Source organism: Megascapheus bottae, chromosome 28, assembly GCF_031878675.1.
Source record: "Megascapheus bottae isolate mThoBot1 chromosome 28, mThoBot2.hap1, whole genome shotgun sequence".
Lineage (NCBI taxonomy): Eukaryota > Metazoa > Chordata > Mammalia > Rodentia > Geomyidae > Megascapheus > Megascapheus bottae.
In genome coordinates this window covers 11,966,979-11,993,848 of record NC_143536.1, presented here as the reverse complement: position 1 = coordinate 11,993,848, position 26,870 = coordinate 11,966,979, and the positions used below count along the sequence as shown (strand labels likewise).

The 26,870-nt window shown below is 46.9% G+C and overlaps 2 protein-coding genes across 15 annotated transcripts in view; one reads left to right on the top strand and one right to left on the bottom strand.

Moving 5' to 3' along the window:
• Ewsr1 (EWS RNA binding protein 1) overlaps positions 1-19,938 on the bottom strand; it is a 31,332-nt gene extending 11,394 nt beyond the window's left edge. For 2 of the 12 annotated variants that reach the window (XM_090320403.1, XM_090320405.1), the window contains exons 1-8: positions 19,757-19,871; positions 14,224-14,260; positions 14,039-14,090; positions 11,798-11,924; positions 11,397-11,414; positions 5,918-6,104; positions 3,840-4,007; positions 906-1,117 (exon numbers count right to left, since the gene is read on the bottom strand). In XM_090320403.1, the coding sequence (XP_090176529.1) occupies positions 906-1,117; positions 3,840-4,007; positions 5,918-6,104; positions 11,397-11,414; positions 11,798-11,924; positions 14,039-14,090; positions 14,224-14,260; positions 19,757-19,769 (814 nt within the window). In that variant the 5' untranslated portion in view covers positions 19,770-19,871. Of the gene's footprint in view, positions 1-905; positions 1,118-3,839; positions 4,008-5,917; positions 6,105-11,396; positions 11,415-11,797; positions 11,925-14,038; positions 14,091-14,223; positions 14,261-19,756 lie in introns of all 12 variants that reach the window. The other 10 variants (XM_090320404.1, XM_090320406.1, XM_090320407.1 and 7 more) reach the window with 8 other exon arrangements.
• On the top strand, positions 19,600-26,174 carry Rhbdd3 (rhomboid domain containing 3). 3 transcript variants are annotated; one of them, XM_090320416.1, is made up of 7 exons: positions 19,600-19,707; positions 19,827-20,067; positions 22,113-22,302; positions 23,758-24,141; positions 25,272-25,434; positions 25,520-25,813; positions 25,891-26,174. In XM_090320416.1, coding segments are annotated over exons 1-7 (1,434 nt in total). In that variant the 5' UTR covers positions 19,600-19,705; the 3' UTR covers positions 26,051-26,174. The 3 variants fall into 3 exon arrangements, with proteins under 3 accessions (XP_090176542.1, XP_090176545.1, XP_090176543.1); XM_090320419.1 differs by lacking the exon at positions 19,600-19,707 and adding an exon at positions 20,496-20,645 and having other exon boundaries at positions 19,982-20,067; XM_090320417.1 differs by lacking the exons at positions 19,600-19,707; positions 19,827-20,067 and adding an exon at positions 21,345-21,587.
• Positions 26,175-26,870: the final 696 nt, after the last annotated feature.

Sequence of the window (26,870 nt, the reverse complement as noted above, 5' to 3'; positions counted from 1 at the left end):
TTCTTTTACATCACAATAAAAACTTTTTTTTGTGGGGAAGTACTCTCAACCAGACCAGGTAGGCCTTAGCCTCCCTGGTGCTGGGATTGCAGGTGTGTACCACCATGTCTGGTACTCAGCCCTTGTAAGTTTAACAAAAAGTATGGCACATTAAGGCCCCATGACCAGCAAACCAAAAACAACACAACAACAACAAAAAGTACAGTATCTGGGGCACAACTCGTCGGTATAGACTGCCAGCCAGCTTGTACAAGGCCGTGAGTGTAATCCTTGGCACCAACTCCGCCCTCTAAAAACCCTTCAGGTGCTGGGCACGGTGGTTCACATCTCTAATCCTAGCTACTTGGGAGGCTGCGATCTGAGGATCATAGTTCAAAGTTTGTGAGATTCTTATTTCTGATTAACCACCAGAAAACTGGAAGTAGGGAAATGGCATTATGGTTCAAAGAGTACTAGTCTTGAGCAAAAAAAAAAAAAGCTCAGGGACTGTGTCCAGGCCCTGAGTTCTAGCCTCATGACCAGCCAAAAAAATCAAACCAAACCAAACCAAAAAAACCCCTATGATTCTCTTCTACAAAGAGAATTTTGTTCTGCTTATGTGTTTTGAGTACCGTACTCAGATGGCTTTTTGAAGGTGCCTGCCTATTCTCTGTTAATGACATTTTGGGTGGGCAAGCCATAAAGAATGCTGGGTGCTCCTCACCCCCATACAAGAATGCTTGCTTCACTCACTACATCCAACCTGCCAAAGAGAGCAAGACTGGCAGGTAAAGTCTAATAGGGTAAAAACACTATTTTCTTTTGTAGGGTGGTACATTAGCAACAACTAAATTGAAGTGCATTCTCCACATTCATAGACTCCAAGCACAATCATTCCTATTTGTTTTTCTCTCTTAGCAACTCACTCTGCTGCCCGTAGCTGCTGCTCTGTTGGCTATATTGACTTGGAGCCTGGCTGTAAGATCCAGTCTGGGGGGGGTAACTAGTGGGAGGCTGTTGCCCATAGCTGCTTTGTTGACCATAGCTACTCTGCTGTCCATAGCTGCTCGGCTGCCCATAGGTGTTCTGCTGAGAGTAACTGCTCTGATCATAACTGGTCGGCTGTGTAGAGGAATAGCTGAAAGAAACAAAGATTAGACTGTTAGAACAAACTCCTGAATATGAGACTATTTACAGGTATCACAGACATTCTTATTTCATTTCAACAAGTCCACTTCCACTTATAAGACAATGGTTAGTTTCAACTACATTCAAGGCAAATTTGGGAAATGCTTCCTGTAATGCAGAAAGAATATGAACACGTGCATTTAGGGAAGTCTAGCTTCCTAAAACAAAAACAATACAAAAAAAAGGCATTGTGAAAAAGCAGAAAAACTCAAGAGACAGTAAACTAGTTTCAAGATCACCTTGAGGGCTGGGGGTGTGGCCTAGTGGTAGAGTGCTTACCTAGCATGCACAAAGCCTTGGGTTTGATTCCTTAGGTTCCACCTACATAGAAAAGGCCAGAAAATGGCACTGTAGCTCAAGTGGCAAAAAGTGTCCAAAGACTGTGCTCAGGCCCCGAGTTCAAGCCCCATGACTGGCAAAAAAAAAAAAAAAAAAAAGACTGTCTCCCAACATTAACTTTTTTAAACTTTAAAATAACTATTATAAGCTGGACACAATGGCTCACACCTGCAATACTAGCTAGTCAGGAGGTTGAGATCTGAGGATCGAGGTTCAAAGACAGTTCAAAGCCAGCCAGGCACTAAAGAACATGAGACTCTTGTCTTCAATTAGCCACTAGAAAATGGGAAGTGAGGCTGTGGCTCGAGGGGTAGGGCAGTAGCCTTGACCCCCCCCCAAAAAAAAACTATTATAAAGGCAATATACAGACAGATTATACTTATATAAGTGAGGGACAGATTTTTTTTTTGTCTTTTTTGTCATTGTGGGGCTTGAACTCTTCACTTCAAGGTTACCGACCTACTCCTTGAGCCACAGTGTCACTTCTGGTTTTCTAGTGGTTAACTGGAGACAAGAGTCTCCCAGACTTTAGTGCCCGGGCTGGCTTTGAACCATGATCCTCAGATCTCAGCTTCCTGGATAGCCAGGATTACAGATGTGAATCACCACGCCTAGCATGAATAGATTCTTTTGGACAAAGTCACCCTTTCCCTTTCTCTTTCCCTCCTGTCCCCACTCACAAGTTGTATAGTTCATTCTCAATGTAGTATGTAGTGAGCACCAACTGCTGCACTCCAAAAAAAATTTTTTTTGTGTTGGTATTGGGGATACAACTCTGGGCCAGGGCACTGTCCCCAAGCTCTTCAGATCAAGGCTAGTGTTCTATCATTTGAGCCACAATAGCACTTCTGGTTTTCTGATGGTTAGTGGAAGAATCTCACAGACTTTTATGCGCAGACTGGCTCTGAACCTCAATCTTCATCTCAGTCTCTAGAGTAGCATTAACAGGCGTGATCCACTGGTGCCTGGCTCCAATAGTTTTTTTGTGTGTGTGTGGTAGTGCCTACTGAGAAGATGGCTTTACCACTTGTATTAGGCCCCTAATCCTTTCTGCTTTATTTTTTGGACAGGGCTTATCAAATAGCTGTAGACATGAGCCATCACAACACACTCAGCCTACATTCGTTTTTTTTTTTTTTAAATATTCCAGAATTTTATTGTTGGGATAATATATAGAGAGAGGGGTTACAGTTACATTCATCAGGTAGCAGGTGCGAAACTTCTCACACACTGATACCCCTTCTCATACATTCATCTTTTTTGGTTCCAGTTCTGGAAAGTGAGCTCAGGGCCAGACGCTGTTTCTGAGCTTTCTCCCTCCTCCCCCACTCAGTCCTGGGGACTGAACTCAGAGCCTGAACACTGTCCTTGGGCTTTCCTCAAGGCTAATGCTCTACCACTTGAATCACAGCACAACTCCCAGCTTTTCTATGTATGTGGTACTGAGAAATCTAACTCCGGTCTTCGTGCATGTTAGGCAAGCACTCTACCAGTAGGCCAAACTCCCAGCCTCTGAGCTTTTCTTGCTCAAGGCTGATGCTTTACCACTTGAGCCACAGCTTCACTTCTGACCTATTGGTGGTTAATAGTCTTTCCCATGTGCAGTCTTCAAACCACAATCCTCAAGTCTCAGCCTCATGTACAGGCATGAATCAATGGAAAAATAGCTCTTTTTTTTGTCGGTCATGGGGCTTATACTCTGTCCCTCAGCTCTTCAGCTCAAGGCTACTGCCCTACCCCTTGAGCCACACTGCCACTTCTGGCTTTCTAGTGGTTAATTGGAGACAGAAGAGTCTCACGGTCTTTAGTGCCCAGGCTGGCTTTGAACTGTGAGCCACCACACTCAGTGCTTGGGATTTTTTCTGTGTATATAGTACCAAGGAATCAAACTAGGACATCATGCATGGTAGGCAAGCACTCTACCATTAGGCCATACTTGTAGCGCTACACATTCTTTTTGTAAGCCCTGGACTTTATTTACCCATTATGGCTACAAGGGAGAAGATAAAATGGCTTTTCTGGCCTGCACATGCTTTCATACATGTTTCTCATCCTTCTGCGTTACGAGTAAATTTAAGGAAAGACCCTAAAATGGCAAGTGTTTTTGCCTATATTCAACCGGAATGGTAATTAGTGCTATGGGAACCCGGGAGCAGGAATTATGGAACTGAACCTATGGTCAGAATTATCACTGTGAGAATCAGACAACAAAAAATCTCATTTGAAGAAGTCAATGCAAGCTGATCAATAATGGGAAAAAGAAAAGAAACCAAAGACAAACACTTCCTTGCTAACCTACTAGCACAGTGGCCCTAAGAAAGCAAAAAACTGACCTGGTAGGAGGATAGGATGGCGGTGCAGTGACTGGTTGCATGGGGTAGCTCCCAGGAACCTGGGGATAACTGTAGTTACTTTGTCCATAGCCTAGGCTGGGCTGGTTATAACCCCCTGTGCTAGATTGAGGTTGACTAGTCTCAGCAGGCTTGTTACCATCTTGAGGTCTAAAAGGAGAAATAAAATAGTGAAACTCTGTTTCTCAACCATAAATACAACTCTTAGATTAAGAAGTCTATAAATGTGTGTGCAACACGCTGTGTTACTGAACTTGGAAATGCCTACAAAAATCAGTGTTCATCTAACTATATTTGCTGGAATAGCACATTAAAGTAGATCAGTCATATCCAAGAGTTATCAACATACTCGATTCATTCCACACAAGTCATGAAACAGAGTTTCAATAATGTGTGTTACCAAATTAAGTGACAGAGGTGGCTTAAGAAAACACTTTTTTTTCAAAGTGAACTGTTTAACAAAACTTAATAATGTAAAATTTAGGTGCAGAGTAGTAACTTAAGTCCATGTCATTACAAATCTGGAATATGGTTTTTAAGGAATTTCTTACTTGGACGAGTGCAAATTAAAGAAGTCTCTGTAAGGGACCAGAATAAGGTAGAGATGTAGATGCATCAACCCTACCATGTTTAGATTACCTGTCAGTTACCACCCGCTACCCATTAAATAAGAATCCCAAAAACCAAGGCAAGAAATTCAGGGATCTTTACTACCTCTTTGTCACACAGTTTATGCCACAGCCATCGCAAAGTAGGCTACAGCTATTTTAAAGCCTCTTGAATCAGTAGATAGCCTAGAAACTATATGGAAACATTGGTTTCTTCACTGAATTGAAATGGAAAAGGCAATAGCTGCCAGTGATTGATCAAGAGACAGCTGTTTTAAAATAGTTAAGTCTAAAGACTAAGGAAAAAAGGATCAGAAAAGATAACGTCTCAAAAACCATTTCAAATATAAATCCCTCCAGCTATGACTTAAACTGCTGCATGAGAGCAGTACATGGGGCCTTATATATTGGATGACATTATGAAACCCCTAATCAACTAAAAGGAAGCTCTTCTAGGAACCAGTTAGCTTAATGTAACTACCACACAGTCTGTCTATTAGGTGTAAACTATCAAGTGGCTCCAATTACTCACTGTGCATTTTAGAAGTAATTTCACGATCTAATTTCTTACCTCTACAGCAGATAAAAACTCTAGGTTACAAGTTGATCTTGTTTATTCCCTAAAAAGTCTTCATTCAAATGAGAATTCAGTATTCCTTCAAGACTGTATGCAGAAGCCACCTAAGGGCATTGTCTAAAGCAAAGACCTGAAAGCTTCTGTTAAGTAATAACACATACTATTTATCTGCTAACCAGTCATGGGCATGAATTTTGTTGGACCTAATATAATCACACCATGGCTGGATACCCATTTAATAATTTATACTTGCCTATGTTCTTTAGGTTTATCAAGCCTCTACATAATATGGACAAAATCATGTTAAATGCTTCAGCTAGCACTTGACTTCTTAAATATGAACATAAACTTTATTGATAACTGGGTTATCACAGGACTATATCATGAAAGGCTCCCAAGAGAGGGGCTACCCTCCCTCTTGCACTGTGAATTACTACCATGCTTTTCACAAAGGAAAAACCTGTTGTTATCCATTTACAGAGTCAATAAACCAATATCCAGAGCAGACTTCTTTTTAAACAAAGCCCCTTGAATCTGAAGGAAAGTACATTATTTATTTTGGGGTTTAGAAAAGTAAAAACAAAATAGTAGAAAAAGCAAAATAAAATAAAAAGTAAAAATAGTCTCCTTCTATCCCCAAAAGTGGGTTCTGAAAGCAATCTATTGAGTGGCATTCTTCATTTTGGCCCTTAGATGGCACCATTTTACTGATTAAAGGAGAATGCCTTTGAACTGCCTTCCAACACATTTTTTTTTCCTGCAATGACTACAACAACAACACTTGAGAATAACAATTAAAAGGGAAGTCAGTCTATGTATAGAGTTTTTCTCTCTCTAATCCAAAGCTGCCAATGTGGTAGTGAGTGTGGCCTTACCTTGCAGGTGCAGCAGCGGCAGGCTGCTGCCCATAGGTTGGGTAAGCAGGCTGAGTGCCATACGCAGATTGAGCTGCATAAGAGGCCTGAGTGGTGGTGACTGTAGCAGTAGTGGTGTCATAAGCACCAGTGCCATAACCCTGGACAGGCTGGCTGTATGCCTGGGGGGCAGTTGGAGTAGTATAACCTAGGACAAAAGAGAGTTGGATCAAACAACTGGTCCCTCAAAGATCAGCCTAAACAATTAACAGGATCTATAAACCAGCCACTTTAAAATATCACAAGATTTAATCCCTGTCAATATCTCCCTTTCAGTTAGAGTAACAACACATAAGTACTTAACAGAGTCCTCTGACAGTACTGTTTTCAGTAAAGTACTACGCCATTGGCTTTCAAATTACCTAGCAAAGAGGGAAGAGTAGGTTATAGAAAACTGTTGCTACAGAAATCAGGCTGCCTCTGCCCTCTTTTCAACATGCACAATAGAAGACAGGTCTATTTCTTCTGCTGACTTGTTAAGATTTTTTGAGAGGGCTGCCTTAACAAAACAAATTTCTCAAGTGCAGATTGCTAGCCTTGAGCAAAAAAAAGCTCAAGGACTGTGTCCAGGCTGAGTCTGGCAAAAAAAAAAAAAAAAAAAAACCTTAAGCAGGAAATAAAATGTCCCAGAAAGGCAGGCAAAAGGCAAATGACATAGCACTTTAAAATAGCTAAAAAATAATGATCTAAGTACTAGTTTAAGCAATAATAGCTATAATACGGGCACTAATCCATTACTTTCCAAGATAGGGTTTTGTGGTCATGGGTCTTGAACTCAGGACCTGGGAGCTTTCCCTGAACTTTTCTGCTCAAGGCTAATGCTCTGCCACTTTGAACTACTCTCCAGGTTTTTTGGTGGTTAACTGGAGGTAACTAAGAGTTTCATGGACTTTTCTGTTCAGGCTGGCTTTGAACCATGATCCTCAGATCTCAGCCTCCTAAGTAGCTAGGGTTATAGGCATGAGCCACTGATGCTCAAAGACAGGGTATTATTATTCAGACTAGACTGTTCTCAAACTACTTTCTTGTCCTAGTGTCTAGAGACCAGAATGTGCCACTAGTCTGGCTTCACGTCTAATTTACTTTTTTTCAGATCCAAACATTGAATCACAGAGCACTTTATATATAAAGAAACAATTCTAGAAAACATGTGTTTAATTTTCAGTGAGTTATAACATTTGATGGATTGAACATCAATGAGGAAATAGCCCTTAAAAAATGCTTGTTACCAGTGTTTAGGTTAAAAATGACAAGAATAACTGAAAATACACCATGAATTATTTGCTTCATCAATAGACTATCCTAATCAACTTTTTCAAGATGCTGGGCTGGTTGACTTTAGTTGCATTTGTCTTACTTTTCCACCAAAAGCAAGTGTCTTTTTTCTGCCCAGTAATCTTAGAGATGGACTCTCAAGTCCTGCTCCCTCCTTCAGTGTTTTTCCTACCTAGGTAACAAGAACCAAAGACTTGCTTTCAGAGGCATTTTACAGGCCAGAATGGACTCATCCTGGCAGGATCTATGTCTTTTCCTTTAGAACACAAACTCAAAATGCCTACAACACACAGCCTAAATATTTTGCAGTACTACTACAAATAAATCAATAAATTAAAAAAAAAAATATCTTCAGGGCCGGAAGTTTGGCCTAATGGTAGAGTGCTTGTCTAGCATGCACAAAAACCTGGGTTCAATTCCTTGATACCACATACACAGAAAGAAGCCGGAAATGGTGCTGTGGCTCAAGTGATAGAATGCTAGCCTTGAGAAAGTCCAAGGACAGTGCTCAGGCCCTGAGTTCAACTCCCAAGATTGACAAAAAGAAAAAGTGTTTAAGGGCTGAAATCCAGGAACATCATAAGCTCTGAGTCAGCTTGGGTTACAAGGCAATAAAGAATGAAATTTCAGTAAAATGAAAATCAATTAATATGCCATGTACTACCAATGTTTTGGGGTGTTAGTGCTGGGGCTTGAACTCAGGGCTTGAGTGCTGTCATTGAGCTTTTGTGCTCAAAGCTAACAACATTCTGCCTTGAGCCACAGCTTCACTTCCAACATTTGGTGGTTAATTAGAAAGTCTCACAGATTTTCTCGTCTGGGTGGCCTTCAAACCTTGATCCTATGATCTAAGCCTGAGTACCTCCGATTATAAAAATGAACCATGTGTCTTTTAGTAAGTTACCCAAGCTGGCTCCATATTCAGTCTCCTTCCCTAGCTTTCTGAGCGCTAAAATTACAGGTGTGCACTATATGCCCAGTTTCTTCCACTTGGGGGGGGGGTAGTCTAATGTATCACTTTTTGTAGTATGAACAATGCCGCTTCCTCCTCGTGTGCGTGTGTGTGTGTGTGTGTGTGTGTTTGTGTGTGCACGCGCGCGAGAGTTGTGGGGCTTGAACTCAGGGCCCTGGGCACTGTCCCTGAGCTCTTCAGATCAAGATTAATGCTCTACCGCTTGAGCCACAGCACCATTTCTGGTTTTCTGGTGGTTAATTGGAGATAAGAGTCTCACCGCCCTTTGTGCCCAGGCTGGCTGTGAACAGTGGTCCTTAGATTTCAGACTCCTGAGTAGCTAGGATTATAGATATGAACCACCAGCGCCTGGCCAATAATGCCTTTTCTGTATTCTAAACATTCAAAAGTCAATTCTGAAATGAATTATGTCTAAAACAGGTAGAAACATGGGCCAGCAGGCAGTTTGGCCCACCAATAAGAGTGCTTGCCTGGGTTTGATTCCTGATTGAGCTCTAGTGGTAGAGCTCTAGCCTTGAGAAAGCCCAAGTCCTTGGGCCCTGAGTTCAAGGCCCAGGGCTGGCCAAAAACAAAACAAAAAAACCCCATATATATTCCTGAATTCTACAGAACTGAGAGCCCTAAGCAATGAAGTGTTGTTTTTTTTCCCCTCTCTTCAATTGGCATTTTCATCTCAAGTAGCTTTTTTCCTCTTGCAGTGCCAGGAATAGAATCCAGGATCTTGTATGTGGCCAAGTAAGGATTCTACCCCACTGAGTGATACCCTCAATCTCTGCAGAGTCCTAAAGCTAACCAGACAAAGCAAGATTTGTTTGAAATTAACTACAGACAACTACTGGTAGTAGCTCACATATGTAATACTAGATACTCTGGAGGCTGAAATCTGAGGATCATGGTTCTAAGCCAGCCTGGGTAGGGAAGTCCACTGAGCCGCTTATCTCCAATTAAGCAACTCCGTCCTGGAGGTAGAGCTGTGGCTCAAATGGTAGAGTGCTTAACTGTAAGCCAAAACCCCAGGGATAGCACCCAGGCTCTGAGTTTAAACCCTAGGCACACCACCAAAAAAATTAAATAACTACTAATTCCATCTACTCTTACAGATTTTCCCCTGACACAACAGGCCACCTGTGAGATTCATAAGCTAACCAACAAAACATTAAAACTGATGAGGGCAATAACTTACATCACAAAACTATGCAGCAATAATTAGAGCCAGTAGGTGCTCAAGATTACCCAGAGATACTAGGTTAATAACCTTTAATCAAACTATAGTACCCACACAAGCAGCCAGGCAAAATTAGTAAGCGTCAACAGAGCAAAATGACTCAATGACAACAAAAAACATGACACCCACTGTGAAATGATGATATGAAGAAAAAGAGGCCAATTAAAACTTCTGTTCAAGGGCTGGGAGTTTGGCTTAGTGGTTAAAGTGCTTGCCTAGGGGTTCAATTCCTTGGTACCACATATATACAGAAAAAGCCGGAAGTGGTGCTGAGGCTCAAGTGGTAGAGCTCTAGCCTTGAGAAAGTCCAAGGACAGTGCTCAAGTCCTGAGCCCAAGCCCAGGACTGGCAAAAAAAAAAAAAAACAAAAAACTTCTGTTCAAGGAGAACAATAAAAACTAAGGATTTCAATGGAATAATTGTGTTGTATTATAAAGCCTTTTTCTCCCTGAAGCTTAATTTAGATTCTAGGAGAGAATCCTAAAAGAAAACAGTATTATTTTTATACATTCCTTGTGACAATTATCCAATGAGTTTTATGTATAAAGTAGTTGAGGTATAAGGGGGACAGAGCAGGAGCAGCAGCAAAGATGGGCATTAGCAAGTGGCTCATGCCTGTAATCCTAGCTAATCTGGAAGCTGAGATCTGAGGCTCACAGTTGAAAGTGAGCCCTGGAGACTCTTTACTTCCAATTAACCACCAGAAAACCAGAAGTAGCACTGTGCCTCAAAGCACTAGAAGGGAAGCTTTACATGAAAGAGCTCAGGGACAGCGTGTAGGCTCTGAATTCAAAACCAAAGATTGACCAAAACAAAACAGTAACAAAAAAACCTAGCAAAGGTGCCTAAACCTATTTACTGCCTATTAGGCACCCATAACACTGTCCAAAAAATTTGCACATCAGGTTTAACTTTGGTTCCTATATCCTAGAAGTTGTTGCTAAGATTTAAGTGAGGTATGAGGGGTACTACAAGAAGTTACAAAATCTATAAACACTCTTCCTATGATTATATTTCCAACTCATCAAAACTACTAGCTTCTGTTTTAGGATGCCCTGTAATTCTGTGGCTATGTCATGGTGATGGGACTTTCTCAGTCACTGACACAAATATGTGGAGCCTAACAATTGCCCATTTTGCCTATAAACAATGCCCTACAAAAGTCTAGCAATTTCTAAGGCTAGAAGCTATTATTTTCAACTTTTCCCACAATTAAATTAGAAAGTTATGTCTGTCTCAATAAATCTGTAACACTACTACTCAATAAAGTAAATGACAAATAGGCATCTTTCCTCCTACTAGAGTATACACAATTTTAAGAACTGAAGATGTTTAGAAAAGTATACTCTATTATCATTTTCATAAATTAACACCTTGAAATAAAGATGGAGGAACTAGGAAATCTGAAACTACAAAGCACTGGAAAAAAAGAGAAACTGCTAGACTTCTACATACTACACTCAACCTTGTTCTAAGCTTTACAAATCTTTTCAAGTACCATGTAATGCATATATATGTATGTATATAAATATATATATGTATTTTACACACACTATGGATTAACTCATAATACTTAAAACAGAAAAATATGCCTGGACTGGAAACCAACAGACAAACATGGCACATGCAGGGTGGCAGTTTGCTTCTCTTAAGTAAGTTTAATCATGCAACTATCCTTTAGGGAGTAGGGGAAAAGTCAGTTGGGCATAAACATCTGAAATACCTTTGGGAAGGTAACTACTATTAAGGTTTGACAAAAATTAATAATATTATATAACAAAACTTTCCCCAAATTCACATATAAAAAAGGACATGGACCTTGAATGGCAGCTGAAGCAGTTTTATTAGCTGTGTGTGACGTTAGAGAATCTGGGGGTTAAACAAATGAAAACACCTAAGGGTTAACATTACAGGGTTAGACAAGATGGAAAGCATTTCCCATGCAAGAATGAGCAGGATAGTCAAACCTGTACTGGTCCCTTCTACTGTGGAAAGCACAAAACAGAAATAGAGGGTACACTAATCAGATGAAGCAAACAGTTGCAAAAACCAACTTGATTTTTAAGCACCTCAGTTTAAGAGGCTCATTTTTGAGTATCAGCACAATATACAGTGCAAGTCTCCATTTTGTTGTGATTGTTCAATACAAAAATTCTTTTTCTCTCTTGGAATCGATCCCACACACACGATTTGGATTTCCCACAAGAATTCAAGGAAAGAGAAAATAAAACACCCCCTCCCCACTAGGATAAAAGATTCCCAGACATCCAAGTATGAATTAGAATATACATCTAAGAGCACAAGCAACAAGACTTTGGCAAGTGCCCTAGCCATTATGACCCAAAAATCTCTCCAAGATAGGTCTTACCAGTGGGAGGCTGTCCATAGGAAGTTGCATATGCTGTCTGCCCATAAGTGGCAGTAGTCTGAGCCTGGGTATAGCTGACATCAGTAGGCTGTCCATAAGTTCCATAGCTTTGTTGCCCATACGCCTGCTCCAAAAGAAATACATGTATGATCCTTCTGTTTTAGCAATAAAATGAACTTATAAATGCTTGTTGCATTTTAACTTACTCATATTTTTGGTAAAGAACAAAGTAGTTCTTAAGACAATTAGGAAATGCCTCAGTTTATATAGGAAATTTAACAAAGTATTCCTCTGGAAAGAGCAATAAAGGCATCGGTGGATAACTGTCACTACTTAAGAGCAGTACAACACCTCTCCTATGGAAACAAATGTTGGAAGGAGGGCCAGAAATGCTAAAACTATTATACTATTTCAAGAAAATAAACTAAAACATTACATGCTCTCTTATATTAGCATGCTCAGTTTTGTAGGTTTGAACGACTAGTTATATTAAAATCTATTGCCAGAGGCAACACATCCTAGTTGTCCTACAATTTTTCCTATAGTTCTTAGTATACATTTTGAATATTTCCAGAATTTGAGGTATTCTGACACTAGGCAGCTTATTTCTAGAACCTATTGTTGGTGTAAATTTTTTTTGGGGGGGGGCATGGAGGAGGGTGTGGGTCAGGACCTTACACATGTCATAAGTACTTGTTCTAGCACTTAGATCCACTCCCAACTTTTGGTATATGCTGCTATTTTTGCAGTACTAGAAACTGAACCCAGAAACCGTTCAAGAAAGTACTCTATCCTAGCTCTAGGTTTCAAACATATAGACTCATATAACAGAGTTCAAGCAGTGTGCTGGTGGCTCATGCCTGTAATCCTAGCTACTCAGGAGGTTGAGATCTGAGGATTACAGTTTGAATCTATCATGGGTAGAAGAGTCCCCATGAGACTCTAATCTTCAATTCACCACCAGAAAACTGCAAGTGGAGCTGGAGCTCAAGTGGTAGAGTGCTAGCCTTGGGCACAAATAGGCTCAGGGACAGAGCCCAGGCTGACTTAAAACAGCCAGGACTGGGAGGAAAAAAAAGTTCATAGCCCTATCTTTGTCAAAAATGGTCCATGAGGAGGGCTGGGAGTTTGGCCTAGAAGTAGAGTGTTTTAACTAGCATGCACAAAGGCTGGGGTTCCATTCCTTGGTACCACATATACAGAAAAACCCAGAAATGGTGCTGTGGCTTAAGTGGTAGAGCTCTAGCATGGAGAAAGCCAAGAACTGTGCTCAGGCCCTGAGTTCAGGGCCTGGACCCCCCCAAAAAAAAGCCTGAATTCAGGGCCTGAGCATTGTCCTTGGGCTTTTCTCAAGGCTAGAGCTTGACCACTTTAGCCATGGGGCCCTTTCTGGCTTTTTCTGTGTATGTGGCACAGAGTAATCGAACCCCAGTCTTCATGCATGCCTGGCAAACATTCTACCACTAGGCTAAACTTCTGGCATGGCAGCTATGGTTTTTAGACCTTAATCCACTACTAACTGGTCACTAACCACTCCCCAAGTTATCTAATATTATGTTTTGCAGTTTTCTCATTTGCAAAATGGTTTTATCAGAGAGCCCAGAAAGCTATAGAATGCGTAGTTTAAGAATGGTTTTAGGGAAGGGCTTGGTAGCTCACTCCTGTAACCCTAACTACTCATGAGGCTGAGATCTGAGGATTGCAGTTCAATGCCATCCTGGGCTGGCTCTCACCTTCAATTAACCACTGGAAAATGGGAAGTCAGGCTGTGGCTCAAGGGGTATGGTAGCAGCCTTGAGACGATGCCTGGGCCCAGAGTTCAAGCCCCATGACAGGGGATGGTGGAGGGGATGATGTAGGGGGAGGGGCTGGAAATGTGGCTTTAGTTAGTAGAGTGCTTGCCTAGCATGCATGCAGCCCTGGGTTCAATTCCTCAGTACCACATACACAGAAAAAGCCGGAAGCGGTGCCGTGGTCCAAGTGGTAGAGAGTTAGCCTTGAACAAAAGCAGCTCAAGGGCAGTACTAGCCCTAGGATTGGGGAGGAGGAAGAGAAGAATAGTTTCAAGTCATGATGGCAGAGTAGAGTCCTTTGCACTCTACTATGAAAATCACTAGGTTTATAATGATTATTTTCATGTTACTCTGAATTTCTGAAAAAAGGTCTGTTAGCTACTGTAATAGCCAATCAAAACATTTTACTTCAAAATACAGTTACACACTTAATTATCTTAAGGATTACCTGGGTGGTCTGTGCATATCCTTGAGTTGGCTGGGCGGTGTAAGCACTGTAGCTGTAAAAGAATTAAATGTAAGAACTGAATACAGGACATTCTGATTCCATTACTATATCTGCTACAATGATATGAAGCTGCATGCTCTAAAACATTAGTCATAAATAAAATACTATTGCAAAGACTGACTTACCCCTGCTGGGCTGCTGCTTGGCTGTAGGTACTATAATCTAGAGAAAACAAGGAGAAAGATAGTGGACAATCAGTAAAGATAAAGGAAAACTGATGGGGGGGGGGAATCAAGTAGTGAGAACCTACAAAGGTCCAAATCTGGACCTATCATCAATTAATACTAAACCAATTAAGTCTAAGTTGAGCTCAGTCTCAAAAGGTTGTTACCTAATGAGATCAAGATCAGCTGATTTGATAGGACTACTTAGCATGTTCCCATGAGTACAATCCATCCCTAACCACAGCCTATCAATTCAAATATAGGAGCACTATCTTGAGGCTATCAAAAACTCAAAACAGATCAGAAGCTTTATCTTTTCATAAAAGGAGGCACATGGGGGCCGGGAGTTTGGCCTAGTGGTAGAGTGCTTGCCTAGCATGCATGAAGACCAGGGTTCAGTTCCTCAGGAACCACATACATAGAAAAAAGCCAGAAGTGGTGCTGAGGCTCAAGTGGTAGAACTCTAGTCTTGAGAAAGTCCAAGGACAAAGCTCAGGCCATGAGCTCAAGCCCAGGACTGGCACAAAAAAAAAAAAGAGGCACATGATGAAATCATGCTTAACACCAGACTTATTACATCAGTGGCTACAGCACTGAGAAAACATATTCTATCACTTTATCACCAGCAAGATTTACTGAAATTGCTAGCATAGCAGTGAAATGGAATGGCGAAAGATTTTCATTATAGTTTAGTATTAAGGGTCTGCTGACTGCATCAGAACTACATAGTAGTTCCAGGGACTGAGAGTGTGGGCCATGGTAGTGCACTTGCCTTGCATGCGAGAAGTTTGATTCCTCAGTATCACATACAAAGAGAAAGCTGGAAGTGGCGCTGTGGCTCAAGTGGTAGAGCACTAGCCATGAGAAGCCCACCAGGCCCCGAGTTCAAGCCCCAGGATTGGCAGGGAAAAAAACCAAAACTTACACAATAGTATTACAACTACTATGTAATTCTGAATAGTAACTCAAAAGCTATTTATTGTATACGCACTAGTGGTATAACTTGGTGGTAAAGTGCTTGCCTGGGCACATGTGAGGCCCGAGCAATATGCAGACTTGAGAACTGGCAAAGAATCATGAGAAATTTTTGGTTTTAGGTATGCCCACCATATTTCCTAAAACCTAAAGTAATTTGAACTTAGTGTTTAAGTAAAAATTCCATGAGGGTCAGTAGATGGCCTAGTGGTAGAGTGCTCACCTAGCATGTGTGAAGCCCTGGGTTTACTTCCTTGGTACATACCCAGAAAAAACTGGAAATTGTGCTGTGGCTCAAATGGTAGTGCACTAGACTTGAGAAAGCCCAAGGACAGTGCTCAGGCCCTGAGCTCAAACTACAGGACTGGCCAAAAAAACAAAAAGAAAAACAAACCATGAACTGTTTTTCCTCGTAAACAAAATCTTATAAAACAAAGTGTTCACAATAGTACTGAAATAAAGTTACATAAACTCATTTTTAAGGCAGCTGAAGTAATTATTTTTTAAATTTCTGTTCAATCCTTTCCTTTTTACAGACATATCATCTTGCTTTCTGTTTAAAGAAATTATCATTATGATGAGACAAAAAAGCCCCTTTTGCCTACTAGAAAATCTCTTATCCAAAGCAATAGCTGGCGATTTCAGCTTATTATGACAGAAGTGTAACTGCTTAAAAATCTAAAGCCCGCTTGGTAATCTTCTGACCTGTCCGGACAGTGTCTCATTGAATTCACCTGAGTTGGCTTTCTACATCTCTTCCTTAGATTACTTTCTCTGTACACTCTTAACTCAACCTGGAATCATCAGCATCACCCTGTCAATTTCCCAAATGGAATCTATAATGGGGAAAAAAGATTTTTTCAAGACAATTAAGCCACTTCCTTTTTGGCTGTGAGACAGGATTTCACCATGTAGCCCAAACTGGCCTTGAACTAGAGATCCTCCTGTCTTAGTCTTCCGAGTGCTAGGATTACAGGCATGCACATGATAGTTCATGACTGGTTTTGAAAGCACTTCCAAAAGCATACAAGTCATTTTATGTTACTTGCAAAATTAAAAATCATTCCTTTCCATTAACACACCATAAACACACCAAAACAATATCTAAAACCAATTATATGCTTCAACCATTTTGCTGAGGTTTTTGTACATGAAATTATTTGAAATCACAGACCTGTATGTTTTCAGTTTATAGATTTCAATTTACGTCCAATGTTTGCACGACATTTACACAAGAGCAGTTATTTAAAACATAACATGGCAGCCAGGCTTAGGTGGCCCATACCTGTAATCCTGGGAGTCGGAGATCTAAGGATCACAGTTCAAAACCAGCGTGGGCACAGAAGTCTGTGAGACTCATCTCCAATTAACCACCCGAAAACCGAAGTGGCACTGTGGCTCAATAGAGCGATAGCCTTGAGCTGCAGAGGTCAGGGACAAGGCTCAGAGTTCAAGCCCCACGACCAGTATGAAAACAGAGGATTTGATGAGTGGGCCAAGGAAGGCAATTCATGGGAACTTGCATTTATCCACAGCACATGAACATCCTAGTTTTAAATACAAGCTGGGCACTGGTGGCTCACACCTATAATCCTTGGGTACACAGGAGGCTGAGATCTGAGGATAGGGAATCAAGGCCAGACTGGGCTGAAAAATCTTCTATCTCCAATTTACCAACAAAAGAACTCAAAAGTGGCATTGTGGTTGAAAATGGTAAAGCACTAGTCTTTAGCAATAAAAGAACTGGGAGACAGTATCTAAGCTCTGAGTTCAAGTTCCATGACCAAAAAAAATTTATTCTCTCAAATATACATGGTTGCTAGTCAGATTAACTAATTTTGTTTTGCCAGTCCTTTTCTCTTTATGTGGTACTGAGGAATTGAACCTAGAGCTTCATGCATGTTAAGCAAGCACTCTACCACTAAGCCACATTTCTAGCCCAACTAGGTTCCCCTCCCCCTCAAACGTGCAAATAAAAAGACCTTGGGCTAGGAGTTTGGCCAAGTGGCAGAGTGCTTGCCTAGCATGCACAAAGACCAGTTCCAAGCCAGCCCAGATAGGGAAGTCCTTAAGACTTTTTTTTTGGGGGGGGGGGAGGAGGGTGCATTGTGAGGCTTGAACTCTGGCCTGGGCATTGTCTCTGAGCTCTTCAACTCAAGGCCTTGAACACCACTTCCATTTCTAGTGGTTAATTGGAGATGAGTGCCTACACTGGCTTTGAACCACCACTCTCAGATCTCAGACTCCTGGACTCCTGAGTAGTTAGGATTACAGGTGTGAGCCACTGACTATTCAGTGAGGTCTTTCTGTTTTTTTTTCTTTTTTGCCAGTCCTGGGCATGAGCTCACGGTCTGAATACTATCCTTGGGCTTTCTTAAGGCTAGAGCCTCCAATAAACTATCACCCTCCAATAACTACTCAGAAAAAGCTGGGAGTGGACTGTGACCCAAAAGGTAGAGTGTTAGCCTTAAGCACAAAGGCTCAAGCAGTGTCCAGACCCTGAATTCAAGCTGCGGGTTGTGTGGGGGAGGGAGACAAACCACTCCAAAACCCTCACATACAGGCTGTGGACATGGGATGCCATCCAGGTGGGCCTTTGCGGTGGTACATTTTACTTTGGACATATATACTGCACTAGAGACCAGGAGGGAAACACCTACCATTCATTATGCAAGGAGGTGGCTGAAATACTTTAGTCACTACCCTAAAACTGCAGAGACTCTGGGTTACAGAATACATATAATGTATTAAAGTCAGCATGAAGACCAGGAGTGTGGCCTACTGGTAGAGTGCTTGCCTAGTGCCTAGCATACATGAAGCCCTGGGTTCCATTCCTTGGTACCACATACACAGAAAAAGCCAAAAGTGGTGATGTGGCTCAAGTGGTAGAGTGCTAGCTAGCTCAAGGACAATGGCCAGGCCCTGAGTTCAAACCCCTGGACGGACTAAATAAAGTCAACATGCAGTAACTATGCCAGGACCCAAATGCTTTAAGCTCAGAGTTCAAGAAGTTTTTGAAAGGCCTAGTATAATTTTACAGAAAAACTCAGGTCCAGATTAAGGTTCCTGAAAGATTCTCCAAGCATTACCTAGCACATGTCTACAGCATACTGGTAATACAGGAGGAGGTGGTTATCAGTAAATAGGGTTTTATTTGAGTTGACTGAAAAAAAGGCATGCTTAACCCCAAACGTGAGCGTACAAATTTTGTCTTCCTGGGCAAGTGGAGAGGAAGAGCACTGAAGAAACCACTTCCCACCAGGATGTCTCGGACCATGGAACCTCCAGTGCTCTTTTAGAATTCATTCCGGGCAGCCTGGCATGAGAGTCGACATTTACCTGCTTACCGATCACACATATGGTGGAAGTTAACATTGTCCTTCAGGTGCTGGAGTCTTTCCAAAACGGTCTCTGACAGGCTCAAGAGCTTTACCCGTCTTCCCCCTTATTTTCCCCCCACTGCCTCTAAGGCCTAAGATCAGGCTGCCGAATCCCTCAGACAAAAATGCAGGCGCCTACCCCGGCGTGTGGTTGCCCTAAACCCCCCGGGGGTGGGGTGGGGTGGGGCGAGCAGGCCCCAGGCAAACCCCTTCTAGAACCACCTCCCCCCCCATTCCTCACTAGCGCCTAGTTCCATGAAATAAACCAGCCTGTCGACCAAACACAGGCCGACGCGACACGCGCTGCACGGGAGACTCCGGCGTCGCTGACCGCAGTTGACGAGTTTCGTTCCGCCCGGCTCCAGGATGCAGCCCCGTTATACAACCTGACCTCCCTCGGCGTCTGCCGGGAACCGGCCCCGGGAAGCCACTTAATTGCTTCTGGTGTGTGTGTGGGGGGGGGGATGGGAAATGGGGCGCACACAAAGATAAAACCCACACGGCGGGCCGTGGATCGGGGCCCAGCGGCACAGCTCGAGACGCCCCCGCCGGCCGGCCCGGGAGGACGACGACGGGCCTCGCGCTCACGGCCCGGCGCCCCTGGTCCGCCATGCTTTTTTGTTATTTTTTTTTTCTTTTTCTTCTTCTTTTCCCTCCTCAGCTTCTCCGGAAAACTCGGCTCCCCCCACCCGGGACCCCAAAGCCGCTTTCTAGGGTGCGGGGGGCTCCCCGGGGCCCCGTCCCCCCCCCCGCCGCCGCGCTCTCGGGGCGCCGCGCTCCAGGCCTGGCCGCGGCTCCCCGCGCGCCTCCCGCGAGGCCCCGCCCACGTGGCCAGCGGCCCGCGGCGCGGGGCACCGACGACCGCCCGCCACACAATGGAGGCCGGCGCGGGCCCCGCGCGGCCGCGAGCCCCCCGCGCGCCGGAAGGTTCCAGAACCGGCCCGCCCGGTGGGGGAGGGGAGGAAACCGCGGCCCCCCCCCCCCCGCCCACCCCCCGTTCGCCGGGCCGCGGCCAGCGCCTCCAACCTCTCCCCTCACCTCCACTCGGTCACCCCGACTGCCCTCGCCCTAGAGACGCGCGGCCCCCAATGTGGGGACCCAGGCCTTGGCCGGCGCGACCGCGGCTCCGCCGTGCTTACCCGTGGACGCCATTTTCTCTCCTTCCTCCTCGTTCTCTCAACGTCCGTCTCCCTCTCGCTTTCCCTCTAGGCGTCGCACTGCGCAGGCGCGAAACCCGCAACCTCGGGCGCGACCATCGGGCCAGGCCACAGGGGTGGACGAACGAGGGGCGAACCACTGCTTTCTCCTCCTCCGTTCCCGAAACCGTTGTCCCGACCCCTCTCTAGAGAGCACCAGACCTGACGCGCGGGCCGAAACAGCCCCCGAGGGACCTGAGCGTCGGCGAGCCGGGGTCAGAGCCGAACGGGAGCGATTCTCCGCGCGAGGCCAGGTGGTTCGAAATGGTCACGTCCGCTGGCTCTAGGGACCGTCTCCGAAGAGCCTACCCTGGAGGAAAACGGAGGCGGACGGCAGGGCTTGGGGGAAGGGATCCGGGCCTAGGACAACTGCTGACTAATCGGCGGGCGGCGGGGGAGGGGGCCTGGCGGCGTCGGCCCCGGGTCACGCGCCCGGGCGTGCGTGCCGTGGGTCCCAGCCCGCGGCTCGATTCCCAGCCACGGGGGGAGGGGAGGGAGGGGGAGGGGCCGCCCGGCCTTCCGGGGTGAGGGGCGCGCCGCGGTGAGTATCTCCGACGCGTGGCCCGGGCGGCGGGGGAGGGGGGCCCAACACGAGCCTGGCCCCAGAGCCGCTCCCGCCCCCCCCCGTAACGGTCGACGTCGAGGAGGCCTATTAAATCCAATATGCCCTGGTTCTTCACAGAAGGGGAAACTGAGGCCTGCTTGAACCAAAGTCCCACAGCTGAGCTGGACCCAGACCCTGGGGCAGCCCCCTCCCCCATCCACTCAGGCCACCACCCAGAAGAACCTTTTCCTGCCCCTCCCCTGCCGCCCTCCAGGCTGCCCAGTGAAGGTAGGCAGGGTCGGTGAAGAATCAGATCCCCAGGCCTCGGGGTTTGGTTTGGTTTTTTTTCGTATGTGCCCACAGGCAGAGTCCTTCACCAGTTGCTAAAGTGCCCAAGGGTACAGTGGTTGTGCAGGTGTGCGAGGAAGCTTCAGTGGATCCCCCCCCCCCCCCCCCCCGGGCCCCAGGCCCTGCCTCCAGGCAAGGCGGACACCTGCGTCTCTTTCACAGCCTCAGCCTGGCCCCATAGAGGAAGGGCCAGAGTTCACCCCACATCCCTGAGCAGGGCCTGGAGCCAAACTAGTGCCTCTTTTCTGTGAACAAATATAAAGCACCAACTCCGTGCAGAGAGTACCCCGGGTGAAATTCTCCTTCTGAACCCAGACCACCTCTCCTGAGGGAGCCATGATGGAGGAAAGTTTAGGGAAAAGGCAGCCATCTGAGCTAGGCTTCAAAGATGGGTAGGAGTTTGCTGGTTGGTGACTGGGAAAGCAAGACATGGCAGGCAGAGAAGTCCACATCTTTCCTATACACCAGTGGCAGAGGAAACCATTGGCAGAGGAAACCATTGGCTTAGGAAGCAGAGAGTAGACAACCTTGTGTCTTTAGGATCCATCTTTCTACACTGAATCAGTTCCTTAGGAATCCTGAGACAAAGACAGGGATGAAAGGCAACTGGAAGGCTGGGGGGGGGGGGGTGGGCACAAAGAGCCTGGGAAAGAAGAGCCTTGCTCTGTAGACAGGCAGTATCCAAGTTTGGGAGCCAGAGCCTGGAGAGACTGCCTCCATTTTGCAGCCTTATCGGGCCAGTTGATAGTGACGTCAGCCTCGCACGGATAATGAGATTTATTGACCTGCAGCTGCAGGCCTCTGCCTGCCTCAGCCTAGTACTTTTTTTCTTCCACCATCCTATGAGGAAAAGACTTGATGAATCCCCATTTCTCAGATGAAGTAAGTGGGAAAATGTGCCCAAGGGCTCTGAGTAAGAAAGAGATGGAGCCAGCCCTGTATGTACTCAGCAGCCTGGGAAGAAGCAGAAGCCTCATTCTAGGTCACTTAGAATGTGGCCCCCTCCTCCAGCCCTCCTGCCCCACCTTCCCCCCAGTCTATAGGCTGGTCTGGCCCCTTGGTCAAGAGTACCTGAGGCCATCTGGAACCCTAAGGCTGGGCAAAGTGGAGGGGAGGGAAGAGGAAGAAAGCTAGAGGTAGCTGTAAATTTGCCCTAGAGTCTGGACCCTTTTGGGTAACCCTGGGCCCGGTTCAATCTCCTGAGACTCATTCTGAACTCATCAGCATTGAGGACTTTTGTCACCTGCCCACCCCATATGTGGATGAGATGGGAAAATGGATTGTGATCTGGGCACCACTATGGCCAAGCTGTGGCCTGCCTCTAGCTTATTGATAACATGCTTAAGAGGGAGTCAGATAAAAGCTACAATAATAACGGTTGTTACTGTTTTTCTTTACCCACGCCAGCACCCAGCCCCAGGACTACCCCTGACCATCCACAACCAAGCTATGAAAGCCAGGGGCCCTGCTGGCTCCCTGTCCCCAGCGCTGCCCCTGGCCTCCTCAGTCTTGATGTTACTGCTGAGCATCCTGTGGCTGGTGGGGGCTGGCCCCAGCCTGGCCCTGGTCCCGGAGCTGCTGCTGGACCCCTGGCAGGGTGAGGGCTGGGTGCATGAACCTTGTAGGAGGCTAGAAACTTGCTGCTGTGATTATGCAGGGAAGGTTGGCCTTGGAAGCACACTTGTCTATGATGGCAAGAAGCTGTGGGTAGTTTGCTTCTCACAGCATCCCTGACAGCTGTTCTCTGACACAGTTTGAACACCTGTCTAAGGTTAAGCAGGGTGCAAAAGGTTAAACAGCTTTGTGGGAGTGGAGTGGCTCCAGGGTTGAACCAGACAGTCTCACTAGAATTTATGCTGTCAGCACCTGTAATCCCAACACTTGAGAGGCTGAAGATCAATGAGCTTGAGGCCAGCCTGGGTTACACAGGAAAAACCTTCGAAACAACAGACAGGCTCAGTGGCTTCCACCTATAATCCTAGGTATTTGGGGAGGCAGAGATTAGGAGGACTGAAGTTTGAGGCAAAAAATTGAAGAGATCTCACCTCAGCAGTAAGCCTAAACAGGATTTCTATCCAAGCTGGTGTAGGTGTGAGCGCTGGTGGCTTAACTTGTAATCCTAGCTACTCAGGAGCCTGAGGTCTGAGGATCTGGATTTGAAGCCAGCTGGTGCAGAAAAGTCCCCATTAGACTCTTATCTCCAATTAACCACTCAAAAAAATAGAAGTCAGCCATGCGTGGCTCTAATCCTAGCTACTCAGGAGGCTGAGATCTGAGGATCACGGTTCAAAGCCAGCCTGAGCACTAAAGAATGGGAGACTCTTATCTCCAACTAACTACTAGAAAATGGGAAGTGGCGCTGTGGTGCCAGGGGTAGGGCGGTAGCTTTGAGCGAAGTGCTCTAGAATAGCGCCCAGGCCTAGAGTTCTAGCTCCAAGACCCACAAAAAGAAAAAAAGAAAATGGGAAGTGGGGCTTGGCACAAGGGTAACCTTGAGCTAAAAAGCTCTGGGACAGTGCCCAGGCCATGTTCAAGCCCTGTGACCCCCCCCCTCAAAAAAAAAAAAAAAGCCCTGAAAGTGACACTGTGGCTCAAGTGGTTGAGCACTAGCCTTGAACACAAAAGAGGCTCAAAGACAGTGCTCAAGCCCGGAGTTCAAGCCCCACAACTGACCAAAAAAGAGAAAAACCTATTCATATTCAAAAACTAACTCCAAGCAAGACGGTGTAGGGCTGTGGTTCCCATGGTAGAGAGTCTGCCTGGCTAGCACAGGACCCCACCACTGCATAACAAAACTGCTATAAACCGTTTCACAGAAAGCATCTTTACACTGCTTGGGATTGCTGAGAAGAGAGAGTAGTGGGCTCCTTTGACTCAACAGAAAGCCCCTGTGATGGCTAGCCATGGCAGTGGCCACCCTGCTTCCTGAAAGGGGCAGGCGGCTCAGGAGGGGGTGATAGTTCCCACCTCCCCACCCCCAGCCTAGCACCCCTGGGATGGCCTTGGGGGTTGGGACCAGTAACCTGGCACATAAGCCCTTTCTTTCCCCCAGTGCACCGGCTGCTGACCCATGCCCTGGGCCACACGGCCCTGCCGAGCCTTCTCCTGAGCCTGCTGTTCCTGCCTGCTCTGGGCTGGCGGCAGGAGTGCCATCTGGGCACACTGCGCTTCCTACATGCCTCTGCCCTGCTCTCCTTGACTGCTGGGCTGCTGGCTGTGTTGCTGGCAGGCCTGGGGGTGTCCAGGGCAGCCGGTGGCTGTGGATACATGCCTGTCCACCTGGCTATGCTGGCAGGGCAGGGTCACTACCCCAGACGGCCCCAAGAATCACTGCCACCATGGATCTTGCCATGGCTGCTGCTTGCCCTGACTTCGCTGCTCAGCTCTGAACCGCCCTTCCTGCAGCTGCTTTGTGGACTCCTGGCTGGCTTGGCCTGTATCCTTTGCCTGAGCCCACAGTCCATGGTGACTTCATTGAAAGGACCCCATGGGGCTATTTGGGAACAGAAAAATGGTGGCTTGAGGCCAGCCTGGACAAAAGTTAGCAAGACTTCACCTCAAAATTAAGCTGCGCATGGTGGTACACGCCTGGGATCTATTCAGGAGCAGAGATGAGAAGATGGCTTCTTAGAAAGTGGGAGACCCAGAAATGACCAAACAAAAGCTAGGGTGTGGTGTGGCTCAAGTGCTACAGCACCGAACTAGCAAATGGGAGGGGGCAGCTGGACACGGTGGCTCACACCTGTAATCCTAGCTACTCAAGAGGCTGAGATCTGAGGATCACAGTTCAAAGCTACCAGCCTGGGCACTAAAGAACAGAGATTCTTATCGTCAATTAATCACTAGAAAACTGGAAATGGGGCTATAGCTCAGGGGTAGGGTGGTAGCTTTGAGCTGAGGAGCTCAGGGACAGTGCCCAAGCCCCATGATCCACAAAAAAATAAAAAAATGGGAGGGGCTAGGTGCCTCCCCTCACCCCCACCCCTCAGACACCAACCAGAGCCCGCAGGGAAGATGGCACCTAAGGTGAGCCCTGGCTGGAAGAAGAGGTTGAGGGGAAGAGAACCAGGCCAGGCAGAGGGCACAGCAAATACAAAGGTTAGAGTGGGGGCAGACCAGGGACTGGTAGGGAACCAAGCCGGACCACTGTGGCTTGTGGTGTAGGGACCTCAAACATGAACATTTGCCCCAAAGATATTTAAGGCCTGTCAAGAAAACTGCCACTAGAGCGAGTAAGCCAGCCTCTGCAGCCTGTTTGATTAGAGAGAGCAACCACCCAGGTCTGGGTGAGGCAGGAGTGGATGTGACAGGCACGTGGGGCGAGGGAGGCCGAGTGGGTCTGGGGCTGGCCACGGCTGGAAGGAGCCAGGTTGTACAGTGAGACACATCTGGCTTGGCCCCTGGGGCCCGTCACTTCTTCATGTGCTTTTCCTTCTCCTAGCCTGGGCTGGAGACAGGGGACAACATACTCCTGCAGGGCCATGAGGAGGGAATTGCTGCCATGCATACCACACCCCTGGCTGGTTTTGGTTTTCCTTGACCAGCCGCCCTGTTCTGGGCAGACAGATGCGGCTGGGGCCTTCCGGTGGCTAGAGATGTCGGAGCAGCGACTGCAGGTGCTGCAAGATGGCATCTTGTGTAGGACCCTGGCTGGGTGCTGGCCTCTGAGGCTCCTCCCTGCCCCAGGGAGCATGGCTGAGCTGCCAATCGCCCAGCCTACTGGAACTAGGTGAGGGGGTGCCTTGACCCTAGCCCTAGTGCTGGAAAGGTGGCAGTGGGTGGCAACCAGACTTTCTTGTACTTCTGCCCTGCAGGCCTGCAAACCCCAGACCTTCTCCCTTGGCCTCCCCTGGTCCCTGGTCTTATAGCGACAGCTCAACCCAGTTCCCACCAGGTCTGGGGCCTTCGCAGGTGACCTGGGAGGGCTCCTTGGAGGCCGGCCTGGACTGGACCCAGTCTGGATCCAGCTTTGCCCCAGGAAGTCCACTGTGGGCAGCTCTGGATGAGCGAATGCTACAGGAAGGGATTCGGGCCTCACTTCTTGACGCACCGGTCCAGGGGCCCCAGGGTCCACTGTGTCTGCCCAAGTCCTCTGTCTCTTCTCTGCGGTAAGGTGAATGGGTGAGGTGGGTTTCCTAGGTGGGTGTGGGGGCCGGGCCTGATACTCCTTCCTTGTCTTCCCCAGGCTGCAGCAGCTGGAGCGCATGGGCTTTCCCACAGAGCAGGCTGTGGTGGCCCTGGCAGCCACGGGCCGTGTGGAGGGTGCCGTGTCACTGCTGGTTGAGGGGCAGGTGGACACTGAGGCCCTGGTGACCGAGGGGACGGTGGGCCCAGGGCCCCTCTAACTCAGGTGGATGGTGGGCACACAGGTCTGCCTTGATAGCCTGAGCCCCTGCCCTGTGGAGTACAGGAACCAGGAGGAGGGGGCGGGAGAGGACTCCAGAGCGTTGCCATAGTACCGTGGAGAATAAAAGCATTGGTTTATACACTGGCTCTTCTGTTGTTATCAGGGAGGATGAATGAATGGTGATGGAGGCACGGCAGCCCTTGGGTGTCTGGAGCACACTCCCAGGTGTGCAGCCTGACTTCTCTCCAGTGGTCTCTCTTCTTTCCTGCCAATGTCTGCCCAGCCTGGCGCCTCAGCCAGGGCTGTCCTCCTCAGCTGCCCAGTCCAGGCGTAGAGACCAGGCTGGGCGGGATCCTGCAGGAACCTTTATTGTCCAGTACATAGCTGCTTCCTGGCATGTGTTGCGGACAGCCCTTTGCTCTCCAGGCCCCACCCCCACCCAGGACACGGAAGGGGCTGGGGGCAGAACTGAGGCAAGGAGCCTCCCTACCAAACAGTCATGGATTGGCAACCTGGCCTTAGTGGGAACACAGCACCAGAGAGGAGAGGAGGGGTGTGGACCCCTCACTCCGAGGTTCCGCTGAGCTAGGGGATAGGCTACCCCCACAACAATCTGCACCTGCAGAGGGCCAGGGCAGTGGCTGGTGAGATGAGAAGCCTTGTACCTCCACCCCATTTCATAGAGGGAAACTGGGGCCCAGGCTCCTGAGTGAGGCCTCACCTCGCCTCCCTCGCAGGCCCCAGACCCTGCTCAGCCTCAGGCGCGTGCAGGTACCAGAACTGAGACCCGCCTAAGGCCAGGGCCAAGGTGGCAGGAG